The sequence below is a fragment of the Manacus candei genome, unplaced genomic scaffold (assembly GCF_025592945.1).
Source record: "Manacus candei isolate 608988 ecotype Guabito, Panama unplaced genomic scaffold, ASM2559294v1 h1tg000014l, whole genome shotgun sequence".
Classification (NCBI taxonomy): Eukaryota; Metazoa; Chordata; class Aves; order Passeriformes; family Pipridae; genus Manacus; species Manacus candei.
This window is the reverse complement of record NW_026138062.1, coordinates 44935860-44953232: the sequence shown is the minus strand read 5'-3', so window position 1 is coordinate 44953232 and position 17373 is coordinate 44935860. Positions and strand designations below refer to the sequence as shown.

Here is a 17373-nt window from a genome sequence, read left to right as displayed (position 1 = left end):
GCCTGATCATGCAGAAGTTTTTGTGTAGTCAAATTGCTGTTGCTGATAGAAAAGAGCACTGAGAATACAAGGTTTCATGCAGCTGCATGGATTTGCCTGTGTGACAAGCTTATAGGTTTTGTGTTTTGATGATTAGACTGGAAGAGTAGATTGGCTGCTGTCAATGCTGGGTGTTGATATTTGAGTGAAAGGGAAGAGTTACTTGCAAGATTGAGGTCACTCTCAAAGAAAACAAGAGCTTTCTTTTCAAAGAAATCAAGCCCTGCTGCAGGTGCATGACTTCACTACATACACATGCCTCACGTGCATGTGATGTTGTTTTTCTGCCTCCTAAAAAGGTACTTTTATATTTTCAAATATACCTCATTTGCTGTAAAGCTGCTTATTCAATAGAATTTAAATAGCTACATTTTGAAAGAGAAATGTGACTACTCCCAAGAAAGCAGTGGCAATTTCAAATTGTAGTATTTTTCCATACTGTGAGGTTACCACTCCTGTCCTGTGGGAGGAGGCACCCTCCCTTTCCCAGCTTCTCCAAGAGAAATATTAATCAAGGTGAAAACCTTTAAGTCAAGGTTTCTTGACCCCTTTTTTTCTCATACACACAGATGCATAAATACTTTGACTCTCAGAAGTTTATAATTTGAAGTTGAGAAACTGTTTTTCCTTCTCACAGCCCAGAGGACCCGCTACATAAGAGGTTCATTGGATTCTTCACCCTTCATTGGGTGAAGCTGGAAGTTAAAGCACAGATTGGTTTCTTTGCTCTTCTCTTTCAAAGGACCTGTAGTAATTCTAAAGTAGTTGGCTTTTATTAGCTAGTCACATTGCCTGAATTATTTACCTAATGGTCAACTGGAAAAATTCTTATGACGTATAATTGGACTTGGACAGAAAGTAGGGAGAGAGGACAAAGCTCTTTTTTTTTCCTATTCTGGCCTGCTAAAAACTTATTCCTCCTGCTTGCTGAAGAAGTTTGCCTGCTGTATTTCTTATATTCTGTAAAAGACCTTATGGCTTGTATTTATCCAAGAGCTATATGCATTGTTTTCTTTTTCAAGTATTTTATGGTGTGGAGATTTTTGGAATTAGAAGAATTAGCCTAGGGAGAAGGAATCAAACAAAGGATCACATAGCACTTGTTTCATATCTGTGCACTGAGTTAGAGCCACGTTTTTGGTGTGCAGGAATCCTGGCAGTTGCTGGGACTTGAGTCTTCCTTCTCGGTCTCCTGGGGTGTTACTTTTGGATACAGCCCAGACTGGAGACTGCCAGAGCCAAGATGAGAAAAAGGAGTGATGCTCCTACCTCTCTCAATTCCTCTAAGGAACACCAACCACCTACAAGTCCCTGCAGCTATTCTGCAAGGTTTGGGTCATGTAGTTCAAGGAGCAAAGGAAAATTACTTGAGTGGTGACCCGAATTTGAAATTATAGAGTTCTGCATGATGTTCAGGTTTATTTTAAAGAGTATTAAAATCAAGATACACTGTTCTATTTTTCCATTTCTTCATTCCCACATCAAGGCCAGACTATTAATGAGAGCAAGAGTGGAAAGATTACGAACTCCACAAGATAACTTGTGTTACCTTTTCACCTCCTTGGGTAGTTAAAAGGAGTTATTTTTCTTTAATCTCTGCTCTTGTTATAGAGCAGTTTTCTTCTCTCGGAAAACATTGTCCTTGTCCTTTTCCTTTTCCTTTCCTTACTTTTTCCCCTCTTTCTGTTTTTCTTCATAGTAACCATGTTGAGCAGTACCAGGGGATTTTTTTTTTTTTTGGTAACTCCTGCCCAAACGTTTTAAAATCAAGTAGAAGTAATCACAACCTTTCTCTTCACTTGAAACCATAACATTTTTTGACAAGAAGTGCCTTTAAAGAAATGCCTCTTAATTTACAGCGGGTTGCTTTGTACTTTGTTTCTGTAACCTATCTCATTACATTTCCTGTGTGTTAAGTATGTATGTGTTATGAGCTCTTAAAAACAAATATCCCAGAAGAAAAGAATTTAGTAAATGAATAAAACATTCTTGGGTAGTCCAAGTGGCAGTTTAATAGCTCATCCGTCAGGACTTTCATAAAATATAATGACGATAGCCATATAAATATATGGATAGATGAATAAGTTCAATGAGGAGATTGCTACAACTCTGCATACCACATCTGAAATGAAATCAAACTCTGAAAGTGCTGCCTGATGTGAAGGTCCAATTTTTCCAGTACCAACCATGAAATTCTACCTAAAAATAGAAAACCGTGTTTCTGTGTCTGCATGTGTATACATAACTAAAACATGCATACAATAGCACATGTATACAAATGTTGTTTCTAGGTGGAATTTACTGTTTCAGGACTGATCTTGATTGCACTGACCCTCTAAAACCCTAGACTATTGACATGACTGGATTTGCAGCAGTATATTTGAGATTAGGTCTTAGTCCTGACTTTCTCTGAAAATAAAAAGATAAATGGAATAGGAGTGTAAGGTTGCCTGGGATATACATAACTTTTTCATTAAGTTCACCTAATCACAGAGCTTTGTAAATATCTACTTCGATGCCCATCTGTCGCGGCAGAGTTTGTAACCTTGAGTGTGGCAAACCTGAAAGGAAAGTTTTAAATAATTTTTTTTGTTGTGATGAATTTTGCAGGGAAACTGATTTCCAGTTATGGTGGACTTGGAAACTCGATGTTGATGACCATGAAAGATGGAGGGAAATCAGCTCATGCTGAACTATGGACAGGAGAAACTAGACCACCAAATGAGACATAAATAGGATAAGACAATTCAGTTCCTTACTCCAAAGAATAAGAAAATTAATTCATTCAGTGAAGTTGCTAAACTGTTGTGATAAAAGTCTAAGTGCTCATAGGAAACATAACATCAGTCTCTGTTGTAAGCCAGCAAAAATTCACTTGCTCTTAGCAGTGGGGAGAGGCTGCTATTGTAGTATAGATGAAGGATGCTGAAGTGCTCTTGGTGAAAGGCAGCGATACAGTGATTTGTCTGTTGAGTGTTTTGATAATGGCACATCACAGAAGAGGTCCAGCCCTTTATTTTTTCATGAGTTGTATCTCTCTCATTAGAATTTCTCGTTCCTGTTGCCTAGCTTTTCTTTGGCAGCGTACTGTATATTGTACATATATATATATATAAAATATAGCCAGCATCATCTTCCACACTAGTCTGAAGCAGCAACTTTAAGTGTCAGTACTCAAAGTGATAACATAAAGCCCCACGAAAATGAGGGACTTTGATATTTTCGCACTGGTGGATTAAATTGATGAATGATTGTTGTGCTTAGAAATAAGATGCTACTGCTGATCTTTTAGCTGAATGAAATGGCAAAAACAATAAAATAATATTTCCCAGCTGAACTAGAAAAATTCCATCCTGGGTCTCCTGGGGGTCAACCTGAGCACAGAGAGAGCATGGGGAGACCTGGTCTCTCATGTATCCAAAGCATACTGGAAAATTGTGCCTTTTTGATGTATAAACTATATGGGACACGATGTTAATCATAGGACTCACATGATATGTACACAATAATTGAGTGGGCGTATTCAGAAAAGGAACTGCCACATGGAGTTCTGTGGGGATTTGCCTGCTACTGGGGAATGTAAGTTCATTAGGTGATACTCTTACTCTTCTTAAAGAGTTTTTTTTTTTTTTTTTGTTGGTTGGTTGGTTGTTTTTTTGTTGGTTTTTTTTTTAATAGAAAATAAAATGAAAAGGAAACAAAGCAGGGGGGGAGAATGTGTAAATGCATGTGAAAATAAGTGTATTGAAATATGAGTGCATTGACAAACACTTGGGAGAATTGATCAAACTGATCAATTTGTTAAGCAATGGGATATAGACTGTGGGATGAGGAAGCCGGGCGTTATGTGTGGACATTACAACATCAGTGCAATACATTGATCGTCGTTGGTACTAAAACTGCAATAATCATTCCATTATATTGGAGGTGACAACTAACATGAATTCATATTCCAGAACTTGCATGCAATTTGTAAGTCTCCTTGGGGATGTTGAAATCATGTTGGAAGTTTAAATTAACCTCTGCCGTTATCATCAGCTTTTCCCTTTCCTTTTTCATTCTGTATTCTAGCTTGGAGAAAACTACGTTTTCAAGCAGCTTTTAAATGACAATGAGAACAACGTGTGTCTGCAGTGGGTCTTTCAATAACTGCCTTTTAAAATTGATTTTTATGATTTTCACAAGTAGCAGTGTATGTACTCTGTAACAAAGAAACTTATTCACACTGCTTCGCTGTGAGCACCTGCCTAATTTCCTCAGGCTCCTTTCCTCTCCTTTCAGTGGGAAGTGATAAGCAGGACCTGGCTCCCAGCTTCTGCAGCACCCTTCCAGCAGCCAGTGTCTCCACTTACTCTATCTCCGTTTTACCTCGCAATTTAAATCCTTGATGCAAGGCGTTGGGGCTGTTCCACAACAGCACTGTGTGGAGGAACTCCAAGTCTTACCCACATGCTGCTTATTAATTGCAGTTGAATATTTACATTTATAATGAGCCTTTTGAAATCAGTAGGAAGGCGCTCAGTGCTTTGAAATGGCTTGAGTGTGGCAGACCGGGTTAAGACAGACCAATGGTGATGGAGATGTGTGCTTTATTTGTAGCCAAATTCTGCTGTGGGTTACCAAAGTGAAATGTGCTGTAAGCTGGAATTCAGTCCATCTGAGCAAGGATCATTTACACCTTTACTGGTCGAGGTGGCCCATTGGCAGCAGGACAGACAGTAGGTGGGAACGGGTCTTCAGCTTTCTTTGGTTGGGATGGTAGTGGTACCCAGCATTTATTGGACTTACAGAAAAAAAAATGTTCGTCCGCGCCCTCATTTAGGGTATGTTAGTCGGTGCATTCGGTGACCATAATCACAGGTACGTTGGGCTACATATGCAAGAGCAGCATTACGTACGGGCTATCTCAGATGTGCTGTTTTCTTAACCTGAATCTTCACCTGGAAGCTTCATTGAGCAGTTTTATTTTCTTCGTTGTATTTTGCCTGTTTTCAATATCTGGATATGTGTTTGCATGTGTATATGTATATGTGTATGCAATTGCATTTAATTAGCTATAATTCTTCCTTAATTTTGTTTTTTCTGAAGGTATCTGTATTTAAAGCAATGGCTGCATAGTGACTTTTTTATTCTACTTGTTCTTAATGGCTCAAATTTCATCAAACATTCGTAGCTTCCCATAAAAAAAAAGGGTAACATTTGACAGGCGACTTACATATGAAAATCCTGTCTCCTTTCCAAACATTAGGACTGAAAACGAGTTCTCCAATATGCTCTGAAAACAAAACAAATAAATTTAGGCTTAATTGGAGCTTCTGATAAATAAAAACCATAATTTCTGTATGTGTTTCATCCTTTTCTATAAACTTAAATGTGTGTGTCTGATTTAAATTTTTTTCCACTCTGATTATTCTGAATTGTGTGCATATGTGTATAGATATGATAGGGTCTCACAGAGGTTTTTTATGTTAAAGAAGTGTACATACATACATATATGTAGTTAAATATATGTGCATGTATGTGTACATACATGCATACATACTGTGCACACATGTGTAAAAATAACCAAAACTGGTGTGGTTGTATATGTGTGTATAGTGCTCTCCCTTTCTATTATGTTTTCCATAAATGTATGGTGAATAAATATTTTTTTTTTAATTATAAATTTAATAAGTAATTTTGACATCTCACTTCACAGTACAGGTTTTATCTCTTGATCAACTAGTTCCTGTTTTCTCTCTCTGCCACAGGGTGAAAGAATGATGTGATGGAGGTGAATATGGGCCGCTGGTCAGGCTCACGACTACCTCCGTCATGCCTTGCCCTTCTGATTGTCAAGTTCCTGGCCTCCATTTGCCAGGTAGTTCACGGGACCGCCCCGCTTGGCTTTCACTTCACACATTCCACTTACAATGCTACAGTGTACGAGAATTCTGCAGCCAGGACCTATGTCAACAGTCAGACGAGAATGGGCATTACCTTGGCTGACCTCTCATGGGATATCAAGTACAGGATAGTGTCTGGTGATGATGAGGGTTTTTTTAAAGCAGAGGAAGTCATCATTGCTGACTTTTGCTTCCTCAGAATAAGGACTAAAGGTGGGAATTCTGCTATATTGAACAGAGAAATCCAGGACAACTATTTATTGATGGTAAAAGGGTCTGTCAGAGGAGAGGACTTGGAAGCATGGACAAAAGTGAATATCCAGGTTTTGGATATGAATGACCTGAGACCTTTGTTTTCACCAACCACTTACTCCGTCACGATAGCAGAAAGCACTCCTCTAAGGACTAGCATTGCACAGGTGACCGCAACAGATGCGGATATTGGGTCCAATGGTGAATTTTATTATTACTTCAAAAATAAAGTTGATCTCTTCTCAGTTCATCCTACGAGTGGTGTTATCTCCTTAAGTGGCCGGTTAAACTACGATGAGAAAAACAGATACGATCTTGAGATTTTGGCAGTGGACCGTGGGATGAAGCTTTATGGAAACAATGGTGTAAGCAGCACTGCCAAGCTTTATGTTCACATTGAACGTATCAATGAACATGCCCCAACAATAAACGTAGTAACCCATATTCCCTTCCCGTCAGACAAGGAACCTACCTATGCAGTTGTTAACATTGATGACCTAGATGAAGGAGCCAATGGAGAAATAGAATCTGTTTCTATTGTGGCTGGAGATCCACTAGAACAGTTCTTTCTGACTAAAGAAGGTAAATGGATGAATGAGTACAAAATCAAAGAGAGAAAGCCTATTGATTGGGACAGCTTCCCGTATGGTTACAACCTGACTCTCCAAGCAAAGGACAAAGGATCTCCTCAGAAATTTTCAGCGGTCAAACTAGTCCACATTGCTAGTCCCAAGAAAGAAAGTATCCCCATAAAGTTTGAAAAGGAAGCGTATGATGTTTTGATCAGTGAATTTTCACCTCCTGGAGTGGTGGTTGCAGTAGTTAAGCTGATGCCTGAGCCACAGGGTGTGGAATACAGAATACTTCCAAGTGAAGAAGCTGAGTATTTTAAGATCAATCCCAAGACAGGCCTTATTACTACTGCTCGTCCTTTGAAAATCATTGAGAAGGACCTCTATGAATTAGAAGTATACACGAGCAAAGGTGGTGATTTAAAAGCATGGGTTACTGTCAGGTTAGAAGATGCCAACGATCACACTCCGGAGTTCCAGCAGCTCTCCTACAGCTCATTTGTCAATGAAAGTGTCCCTGTGGGATCTAGCGTTTTGGCAGTTTCAGCAGTTGATAAAGACAGGGGAGAAAATGGATACATAACATACAGTATTGCCAGTCTGAACTCACTACCTTTTACAATAAACCAGTTTACAGGTGTTATCAGCACATCTGAAGAACTGGATTTTGAGTCCTCACCAGAAAACTACAGGTTCATTGTGAGGGCTTCTGACTGGGGTTCTCCCTACCGCCATGAAAGTGAGGTGAATGTCACCATATACATAGGCAATGTCAATGATAACAAACCCCTCTTTGAAAAAGTAGCCTGTCAGGGAGTGATTTCTTCTGATTTTCCTGTTGGTGGTCACATCACTGCTGTTTCTGCAATAGACATAGATGAGTTAGAGCTGGTAAAGTACAAAATAATCTCTGGAAATGAACTTGGCATTTTTTACTTAAATCCAGACTCTGGTGTCCTGCAACTTAAAAAATCTCTAATTAATTCTGGCATAAAGAACAGCAATTTTGGTCTTAAGATAACAGCAACTGATGGAGAGAACTTTGCTGATGCTATGTTTGTTAATATTTCAGTAGTTCATGGCAAAGTGTCCTCAAAGACCTTTAGCTGTAGAGAAACCAGAGTTGCTCAGAAGCTAGCAGAAAAATTACTCAAAAAGGCAAAAGCAAATGTGAAGCTGAATTTGGAAGATGGTTTTCTCGATTTTTATTCAGTAAACAGGCAGGCACCACATTTCGACAAATCCTTCCCTACTGATGTAAGGGTTTCAGAGGATCTGCCAATTGGTGCCACCATCCTGAGGATAAAAGCCTACGATGCAGACTCGGGCTTTAATGGAAGAGTGCTTTATACAATTTCTGATGGTAATGTGGATAGTTGTTTCAACATTGACATGGAGATGGGAATACTTAATGTTCTCATGCCCTTGGACCGTGAAAAAAGAGAGCTCTATATTCTTAATATTACCATTTATGATTTAGGTCATCCACAGAAATCTGCATGGAGACTGTTGACTGTCACCGTGGAGGATGCAAATGATAACAAGCCTGGTTTTTTACAGGACAGTTACTCAGTTAATATTTTAGAAAGTACAAGTCTTGGTACAGAGATTATCCAGGTAGAAGCCAGGGATAAAGACCTGGGATCTAATGGTGAAGTAACTTACTCAGTACTGACGGACATCCAGCAATTTGCTATCAACAGTTCCACAGGAATGGTGTATGTGGCAGATCAGCTAGACCGGGAAGCAAAAGCAAACTACACACTGAAGATTGAGGCTAGGGACAAAGCAGAGAGTGGCCACCAGCAGTTTTCTGTTGTGCCGCTGAAGGTTTTTCTGGATGATGTTAACGATTGCTCTCCAGCCTTTATACCATCCAGCTACAATGTGAAGGTCCTTGAGGACCTGCCGGTTGGCACTGTCATAGCTTGGTTGGAAACTCATGATCCAGATCTGGGCTTGGGAGGCCAAGTCCGTTACTCGCTGGTGAATGATTACAATGGGAGGTTTGAGATAGACAAAGCGAGTGGCGCCATCCGCTTGAACAAAGAGCTCGATTATGAGAAGCAGCAGTTCTACAACCTGACCGTCCGCGCAAAGGACAAGGGACGCCCGGTTTCTCTCTCTTCTGTTTCTTTTGTGGAAGTTGAAGTGGTGGATGTTAATGAAAATCTTTATACCCCATATTTTCCTGACTTTGCCATCAATGGATCTGTAAAGGAAAACTCCCGCATTGGTACAAGTGTTTTGCAAGTTGTTGCTCGAGATGAGGACTCTGGAAGAGATGGAGAGATCCAGTATTCCATCAGGGATGGCAGTGGCCTGGGGAGATTCAGCATAGATGAAGAAACTGGTGAGTTTTGTTGGTAATTTTCATTTTTCTTCATAGAGGATTTTTGCAAAAGCAAAGCTGAGGCATAATTGTTTTCAACTCTTAACAAGAAGTTCAGTTCTTATAGACAAGACAGAATTATAAATAAGCATTTTTCAGGTACAGCAATGACATGATTTAATTACCTGGATACGCTTATCATTCTGTGGGTGTGAAATAATACAAACTTCCTTTCAGCAGCTGTGTGATGACTCCATTTAGGAAACAGTGATAGTTGCAGAATAACTCACTCTCAGTGACTGTATTATCTGTTGATCATTATAAATTGCTCAGGTCACCTCCACAGAGTCACAACACTTGTGACTTTGAATCCAGTGTTAAACCCAATGAAAGGAAATAAGGAGCATGAAACAGGAACTGTTTTGTCCTAAAACGTCTTTGTGGTCTTGTTCTTGTTGTTGGGAGTCATTTTTTCATAAGAGTTAGACTGGAATGATATGTCATTCTTTGTAGCATGGTGTTTATCAGCACTGGTGTGCTTCTGTAAAGATAGAAATCAAGGGAAGGATTCATAACTGTAAATGAACTGTGCTAGCTTTCCTTTAGTGTTGGTAGTATTAAGAACCCTATTGGAAAATGTTGAAAATACTAAATTTAAAAGTATAAGATATCTAGTAAAAAACATAACATACTGGCTGCTTAAATGTCAGATGGTTGTTGTTAGTAATGGTGTGGCTGTGCACCACTAGAAGTAGTGAGGGAATTAGAAAATATTAGTCAACAGTTTCAAAAAATGTATTTAATATGTTAGGTCTGTGGGCTTACTGTGGTTTCAGCAGACTTTGAATGTCTTTTTCTAAAGCTTTTAATTGAGAATGTGGTATTAAACATAAGATTAAAATGTATGTTTTGGCAAATTCAAACTGTTTAATCAAATGTCAACTTTCTAAACTGAACATTATGAAAAACAGACGACATTACAAATGCTGTGGCTCGCATCTAAGCGTAAGCATAAGCAGTGAAAAATATTTTTATTCTATTTGTGTTAGAGTCTCTCTGCTACAGCTGTGCACAGATGAAGCAGTCAAAACCTTATGTCCAGAAACATCAAACTTGAGTGTCAGAAGCCAAGACGACATCTACCCCTAATTTCCAGGAATGTAAAGAACTCACATGTCCTACAGTAGTAATTGCAAGTAAAGGCATTCAGGCAACATTATTTAGGCAACTGAATATGGATTTCAATTTTAAGCTCCTGCATTTGAAAATTTTGTCCTACCTGCTTATTGAGTAACATCAACTTGATCTAAATGGGTTCTTTATCAAGCAGTGGGAGGTTGATCCAAATGCTGCAGTACTGATTTGGAAATCTCAGGATTCAACATTTATTGAACTTATAGGAACTGGTAGGGTGAGTAACAGTGCACTTCACTCATTAGTAAAATAACCAGTTTTTTTATCCTATGCCTAGACTAGTAGAGGTGATAGCCAAGAATAAGTTAGGGCTCTCGTTCAGTAAAGCACAAATCATGTTTTGAAGTGAGTGGGAAGTGTACTCAATATTTTACATTAAACATATTTAGTTTTTTTCCCCAAAATTTAAATCTATTTTGTGAAGGGAAAAGAGTCGAAAACCTCCCAAGATGCAAATATTTGTCTGCCTTTCACTCTTTCACAAGTGTTACATGAAAATGAACCAACCTGTGCTATTTCACTAAATCGTTCCAGAAGAGACTTGATAATCCAGCAGAACAAAAAGTTTCGGATTATTATTCTGTTTTCCCCAAATGTTCAATACACTGGAAGCCTTAGTAAAAGCAAATCAGAGAACACTTTGCAGAGCTGCAGCCAGGGCAATGTGGAGAGCAGGGCTTGGGGGCTCGGGAGTTACTCTAGGTCATTCTGTTGTAAGCTGAATGCAGAATTTGACCTTCTGTGTCAAATAGAACACAACATTAATACCCTGCAATTGAACTGGTGGCAACTTAAATGCTGCTGAATGATGAATCAGCTTTCTAGCTGTAGAAAAGGGCTCAAGTCACATATTGAATTAATTTATAAAGAGATAACCGTTTATTTACTTCCAGCACAGTTCATTTGTCACTTTTAAACTGACCGACTCTATTTGCTTATGTACTGTCTCCCCTGAAATTTGTGAAGGTAAGCGGAAGCATGAAGTACAACAAATCAATATTTTTGGCTGCTACCTTAATGAAAAGACGACTGCTGCATCCATTATAATCATTAGGATGTAAACTGGGCCAAATTCATCCTGATATGTGAGCAGGCTGGACTGGAAGCAAGTCTTTGCTTTCAGCAAAACTCTGCTGAAGTGCTGAGTGAGATGTGCTTGTGCTCCCTGAGGCACCTTGATACCAAAGAGAGGAAGTGATGCAGATACCTGAGGAGAAGCAGGCCTGCATGGTGAATCCACACTTCACCATACTGCCACACATTTAATGCCATGATAACTTCTTTTTGTTCCACTGTAGATGTATAGAGGTGCATCTGAAAAAGAGGAGGCTCAGGGGAGGTCTTCTCCCTCCCTACAGTTACCTGAAAGGCAGTATCCAAGTAATAAGTGGCAGGGCAAGAGGAAGTGTCCAGGGGAGGTTTAGATTGGGTATTAGAAAAAAGATTATTTACAGAAAGAGTTGTCAGGCATTGGAACAGGCTGCTTGGGGATCTGGTGGAATCACAGTCCTTGGAAGTGGTCAAAAAAAGTGTAAATGTTGCACTTGGGGACATGGCTTAGTGATAGACTTGGCAGTGCTGGGTTATCGGTTGGACTTGATGATCTTAGAGGTCTTTTCCAAATTAAATGATTCTGTGATTCTATGATCTAGCTCCACCAAGCTTGATCTGACTTTTGATGGAGGTTACACAACAGGCTGTTCTCCATTCAGGTCGGAACAGTGGCTCGTGGTCAGCAAGCTTGGGAATCTCCTCCATACTGATCAATGTGGATCCCTCTGCATAGTGTATATGTGCAAATCTGTGTGCTGCTGCAGTTTGATGAGATGTGCCATGGGAGTGAGCCTGGGATTCCCTTCCTACAGTGTTGCTCATTGCCTCATGTCATGTAGAATTGATTTGGAAGATTCAGCATCCATTGCTGAATACTCCAGTTCATAGGTGAAGTAGATGGCTACAATTCCTGGTTTCCCACTAGTACCTTAACCAGATGATTATATTTTTCATGGGTTTAGAAGTCAGTTCATGACTCATAGCTAAAAATCTGGTTTAAGAGTTTTCTAGAGGCTAAAAACAAAAAAAAAAGAAAAAAAGAAGGAACTTTTTTATTAAAAGAGAACTCTTATTTGTTGATTCCTGCCTCAATAGATATTGAGTTTGTCACCATCTAGGGGTACGGTTTAAAATCATTGATTTTCTATCTTCGTTGGCCTGTTTTTTGACTGTTAATATAAATGTCACAAGCTTGTCATGTAAGAACCCTGCACCCAGGAACACATAATGTGGTCCTTCCATTTAAGATTTCTCATCTTCCTGCTGTCTCCTGTTTAGAACCACTTTCTTCTTCTTTTTTTCTTTTTTTTTTTTTTTTGCATCACTGTCATTCTTTTGGACTCCAGAGGTGTAATCTGTTATGAAATGTGGTCATCTACAATGAAAACTAGTCACTTCAGACTTCTAGTCAACAGAAGGAAATGGACAACTGCAAAACATGGTTCATTTTATCTCATATAAAAATATGAGATAAGTTGGATGAATCATACTCTAAAAATGTACAAAGGCCCTTGTGTGACTAGCTCAGGTAGAGGTCTCACTGATTGCCTTGCTTTGGCCAGACATAACCCATCCCTGTTAACTGTAAACCAACTGTAAACAAGAATATATACTGTCAGATTTACATGCTGGGAAATTTGTGATGACTCCTCTCTAAAAGATTCATGTTTTCAGTCTAATTTAAGGGAATTATCTTTCAATATGAAACCCATACATAAGTACATTTCTAGAAATAAAAAGTTGAAAAAAGTTTTTAATAGTATAGGGGATGAGACTTAATGTAAATAATACTTTATGATTTTTCATTTTCTGAGAATACAGTGTTAGAGCATCTCGCCCTCTTTTCTGTCTATGGAAATTTGTCAGTATCTGCTGTTTTGACCTTTCTTGGGGAGTGGTAACCTTCCCCTTGTGCAACTCTGGGGTTACAGAGAAGCTTGAGCTTCATTTTTAGTACTGCTTCCCACCTGATATGCACCTCCACTCACTTCGCCAGTCTGCTGATTGCAGTTCCTTAGAAGAAAATTCTGCAAAACGCCCTCTGTATTTCCAGATTGTTGTAACACAAAATGAGCAGAGATCTTTTAAAAATTGTTATGGAATGACAGTGTGCTTGAGTTTCCATTATAGGGTTAGGTCTAATAGTTATGACTACTCTTCTGGAAATGGTGTATGTCAAATGTCCTACACTGCTTTATTAAAAACCTGGGTTTTCTCAGCTCTGGTGTGTACACCCTTACAGTGCTGATACCACAGCAAAGTGGTGTATTTTTTGCTGTCTCGGAAGCTGGTGGTGAGTTCAACAAATGCATATGGGTTTATGATACCACCTGCCTTGGGGGACTTAGTACCATCTGTCAGAACCTCTTTTCTGGCAGCAGTGGAGATTTGGACAATTATTGAGACTTCCTGGCTTCTTGAAAGGTTGAGCTAGATGAGATAGGTCCTAGCCTAAATGCTGGAATCTTCCTTCTCATTTTTTAATAATTTGTGAAAAACAGTGTTTTTTACTCTAGCTCCTCTTCTTAGTCTGGCACGTTGATGTAACAGGAGTTTTTATATTTACCCCTACGCAACCCATGGGTGTACTAGTAATAGCAAATGAACAAAATGAATTCTAGAGGAGCAGAGTGATTAGACACACTCGGCATCTTCTGCTGCAGAGGCTTATGTAGGCTTTATCAGAGTTGGTGTGGCAGCGCCCTGGTATGTGAGGAAGGAGTAACTCCACCTGGGAGTTCCTCAGTGGGAAAACTGAAGCAATAAGTCTTTTCCTGCTTCTCAGGAAAGCATTGAAACATCATAAGTCCCATTGAAATTGAACATGAAGCGAAAATGGTATTAATGAAATTCTTACAGGATCTTTAATGTTCTTGCAAAGCCCATAAACATGGACTTAAGTAATGCTTTCAAAACTTACTAGCCTCATTTCCTAAGGTTGTTCAGGAATCTGAGTCCCCTGATTTTCATTAGAACCTAAATTTAGACATTATCTGGCACTAATTTCTAACCCTGTAGAGGACCTCTGATAAGAACATGGGCTGTAGGTGACCCTGTTAACTTGTTATCTTCAGGTGCTTTCAGCCTTGAAATTCCTATTAATAAGCCAGTCCTGTCTTTCACAGTGCTGCAAGCTTGAAGAGACTATTAAATGGAGGTGGAGTTCAAATTATTACAGACTCCATGGGTTTATTTATGGTGCTAAGGATAGTGGTCTGATCTTCTGTTTGGATACCTTTTAAGGTACCTCAAGAGTGGAAGAAATTCCTGACAAACTGTGGCTAGAGAAGCCAGTTGGTGTTCAAATAATAATGGAAACTAGAAACACCAGATGATGTAGTTTACAATAAACCAGACCTGCCTGTACGTTACATGTGTTTGGCAGAAGGGAATGAATTTATTGCTTCAGACTCCTTGCATCTTGCGACTGACTTCTAAAATAATTTTTAGTTATTGTGTATGAAAGTTAAAGGATACTTTCATTTACTACGATTTGAGTGGTCTGATAAATATTTATATGGGACCATTACTAGCATTTCCTTGAAACAAAATCAAGTGAAAATGGTTTGTGATAAATGTTTTTTTCCTCTTGCTTCTTTAATCTTATGAAGGCATGTAGGAGCTAGTGGGTAAATCCAGGTGGAATCACTGTTAGAATTGAATTCACTGTAGTTTTGAGGCATTAGTATTACAGATGTTCTTCATCTTCCTGGAGAGTGTGGGCAAATTTCATTACCCAGAGCCAGTATTTTGGAGCCACTTTATTATCCCAGGCTTTTAAACCCAGTTTTTGAAGTAACTTCAGGCCATACCACAAGAGAAGTGCCAGTGCATGTTGCTAGTGGGTGGGTGGGGAAAGGGGGATGCTCACAGGGGAGGGACTTGCAGCAGCCACTTATGACAAGATTGTTGGTTCTCAGCCCACCCATGATGTCTTTCTTGAGCAGCCTCTTTGGGAAGGAGTGTGCCAGATGGATCACAAAGCACAGTCCTGGCCAACGTTTGGTCTGTTAGCCTGTAGCTGTGTTAGGCATGAATAAAGCATTCCTGGGAGCAGCGATTTCTGAGCCTGTGGAACTGCATTATCATTGTTCTGTAAGTTATTTCTTGCAGCTTTTAATAGCTGCAAGCATTCCTTCATTTAAGATTTCTAGTTTTAGGAAAGCAATTTGTTAACATTTTTCTTTTTCTTTAAAATTAGTTGTGGTAAATTCCAAATCTGTGTGTTTATAATTTTCCTGTCATTTCTAGATGTAACAGTAAAGGAACAAGGTTTGTCTTAGTTTCACTGGAGCAAATTTGTTTAACTTTTTTCTTAACAATACGAACCCTAAAACAATGCATCAGCTTATGAAAATATTTACTTTAAAGGGCTCTTAGAATCATTCTGACATACTTTCAAAGTCTCCTAAGTGAGGCCAGTCATGCAGAATTGTTCCATTCAAGCTGTTCAGCTCTCTAGGCTTTATACCCCATAAAACACCTCATGACATACAGTTCTTATAGCTTGCTATAATTGGCATGCTTTCCCTTCTTTGGAAAATGTTTAGAGAATCTCCTTTATTATTCAGGATGCTCCTGGTGATAGGACATTTTGTCTCAATCTCTGAGTAATTTATTTATTAATAAAGAAATGTTCAGTCTGTATTTCGTCCTGTCACCCTTATTACCCTTGAGAGATACTTCCAAGACCATTTTGTATTATCATGTGTTCTATTATTCTCTCCCTTATTGTATAAGCCCAGAAGTGACCCCTATATTGTCTTGTACATCATCATCCATTAAATTATACACAGGTGCTCCTGCAGAAAGCTCATCCCCAAGGTGCCAGCAAAGGGACCAAGCCACAAGGTAGTCAGTTCAATGAAGTTAGAGGAAAATTGACTTGCAGTGTCTGGTGTTCCTTCTGAGCGTGTGAGCACCAGCTTTATCCTGGCATCATTTCAGACCATGATCAGTACTTCATAATAGTTCAGAGGAAACTGGAGAAAAATCCATTTTAGCTGTTCTGAAGTACTAAGAGTAGCCAAAGGGTGTTGGGAAGCAATGTTGTTAATGCAAAACCACAAGCTTATGAGCATATGGAGGGCAATACAAGCAGTCCTCCCTTCCTGGGATGTACAGAGGAGGATGTTTGAACAATGTCTAAGATTACATGGAACCACTTTGGTGCACTGCCTAATCCCTTCCTGTACCAAGTCCAAGAGAGAGGAATCTTCACTGGCCTGTAATGCTGAGGACACATTCTGCTGTCTGACCTTGCAGCAGGCTTTGTGGCTTTTTAGGGAGCAGTAGAACTGGACAGAGTTAATCAGGAATTTGTGGGGCTGGTTTGAGCATGTATATCTTCCCCTGCTTAAATACATAGGCAGGCTCCAGGATTTACCTTGGAAGCTGAATTAAAGGGTACTTTTTATAATGGTACTGTTTGCAGTTCAAGGACTACAAGTAATGATGAATCAGGCACTTGCTTGGAAAGTTCTTCCAAGCTTTTATTGCTCTCATTGCTAAAAAATTGTGTCATATTTTAAGACTGTTTAGCTAATTTCAGTGTTCAAGTCTTGGAACGTGTTAGGACTTTGCCAACAAAGTAAAGGTAAAATAAAATTAAAAAAATCCTTCCACTGTCAGATTTCTTTCTATTCACATATTCATGTTTACTAGAAAATAGGTGTTTGGAGATGAGCTTGTATAGCTCATGGAACAGATTCTTTTAATCTGTAGTCTGCTGTTTAATGTAAACATCTTTATTACATTTTATACACTTACGGTGTCTTATTAGCATTGAAATGTTGCCAATAAGAAATAACTGAGAGAAAGCCAAACAGAGTGCACATGGGGAGGTGTTTTTCATTGCAGTGGGTTTGCATTAGGTGTTTGCACTGATACATTTTTTTGTTTCTCAGAGTTAAGTTGTCTGCTGGCATTGACCTGGTCATTTTGTCCACAGTTAACGAAAAAGGGGTAGATCCATTCAACTGTGGCTAGAAGTTTGTCACAAGTGTTGCTGCAGTGTACCAGCAGAGCAGGAAGTGTGTGAAGGTGT

The 17373-nt window shown here is 39.2% G+C and overlaps 1 protein-coding gene across 11 annotated transcripts in view; it reads left to right on the top strand.

Annotated features, from left to right (window-relative positions):
- The window catches only part of FAT3 (FAT atypical cadherin 3), a 402153-nt gene that overhangs the window by 84785 nt on the left and 299995 nt on the right, over nt 1-17373 (top strand). For all 11 annotated transcript variants that reach the window (XR_007903072.1, XM_051779182.1, XM_051779179.1 and 8 more), the window contains exon 2: nt 5790-9101. Coding sequence is in view for 10 of the 11 variants with exons in the window: in XM_051779182.1 (XP_051635142.1) it covers nt 5807-9101 (3295 nt within the window). In the remaining variant the exon portion in view is untranslated. The remainder of the gene's footprint in view (nt 1-5789; nt 9102-17373) is intronic.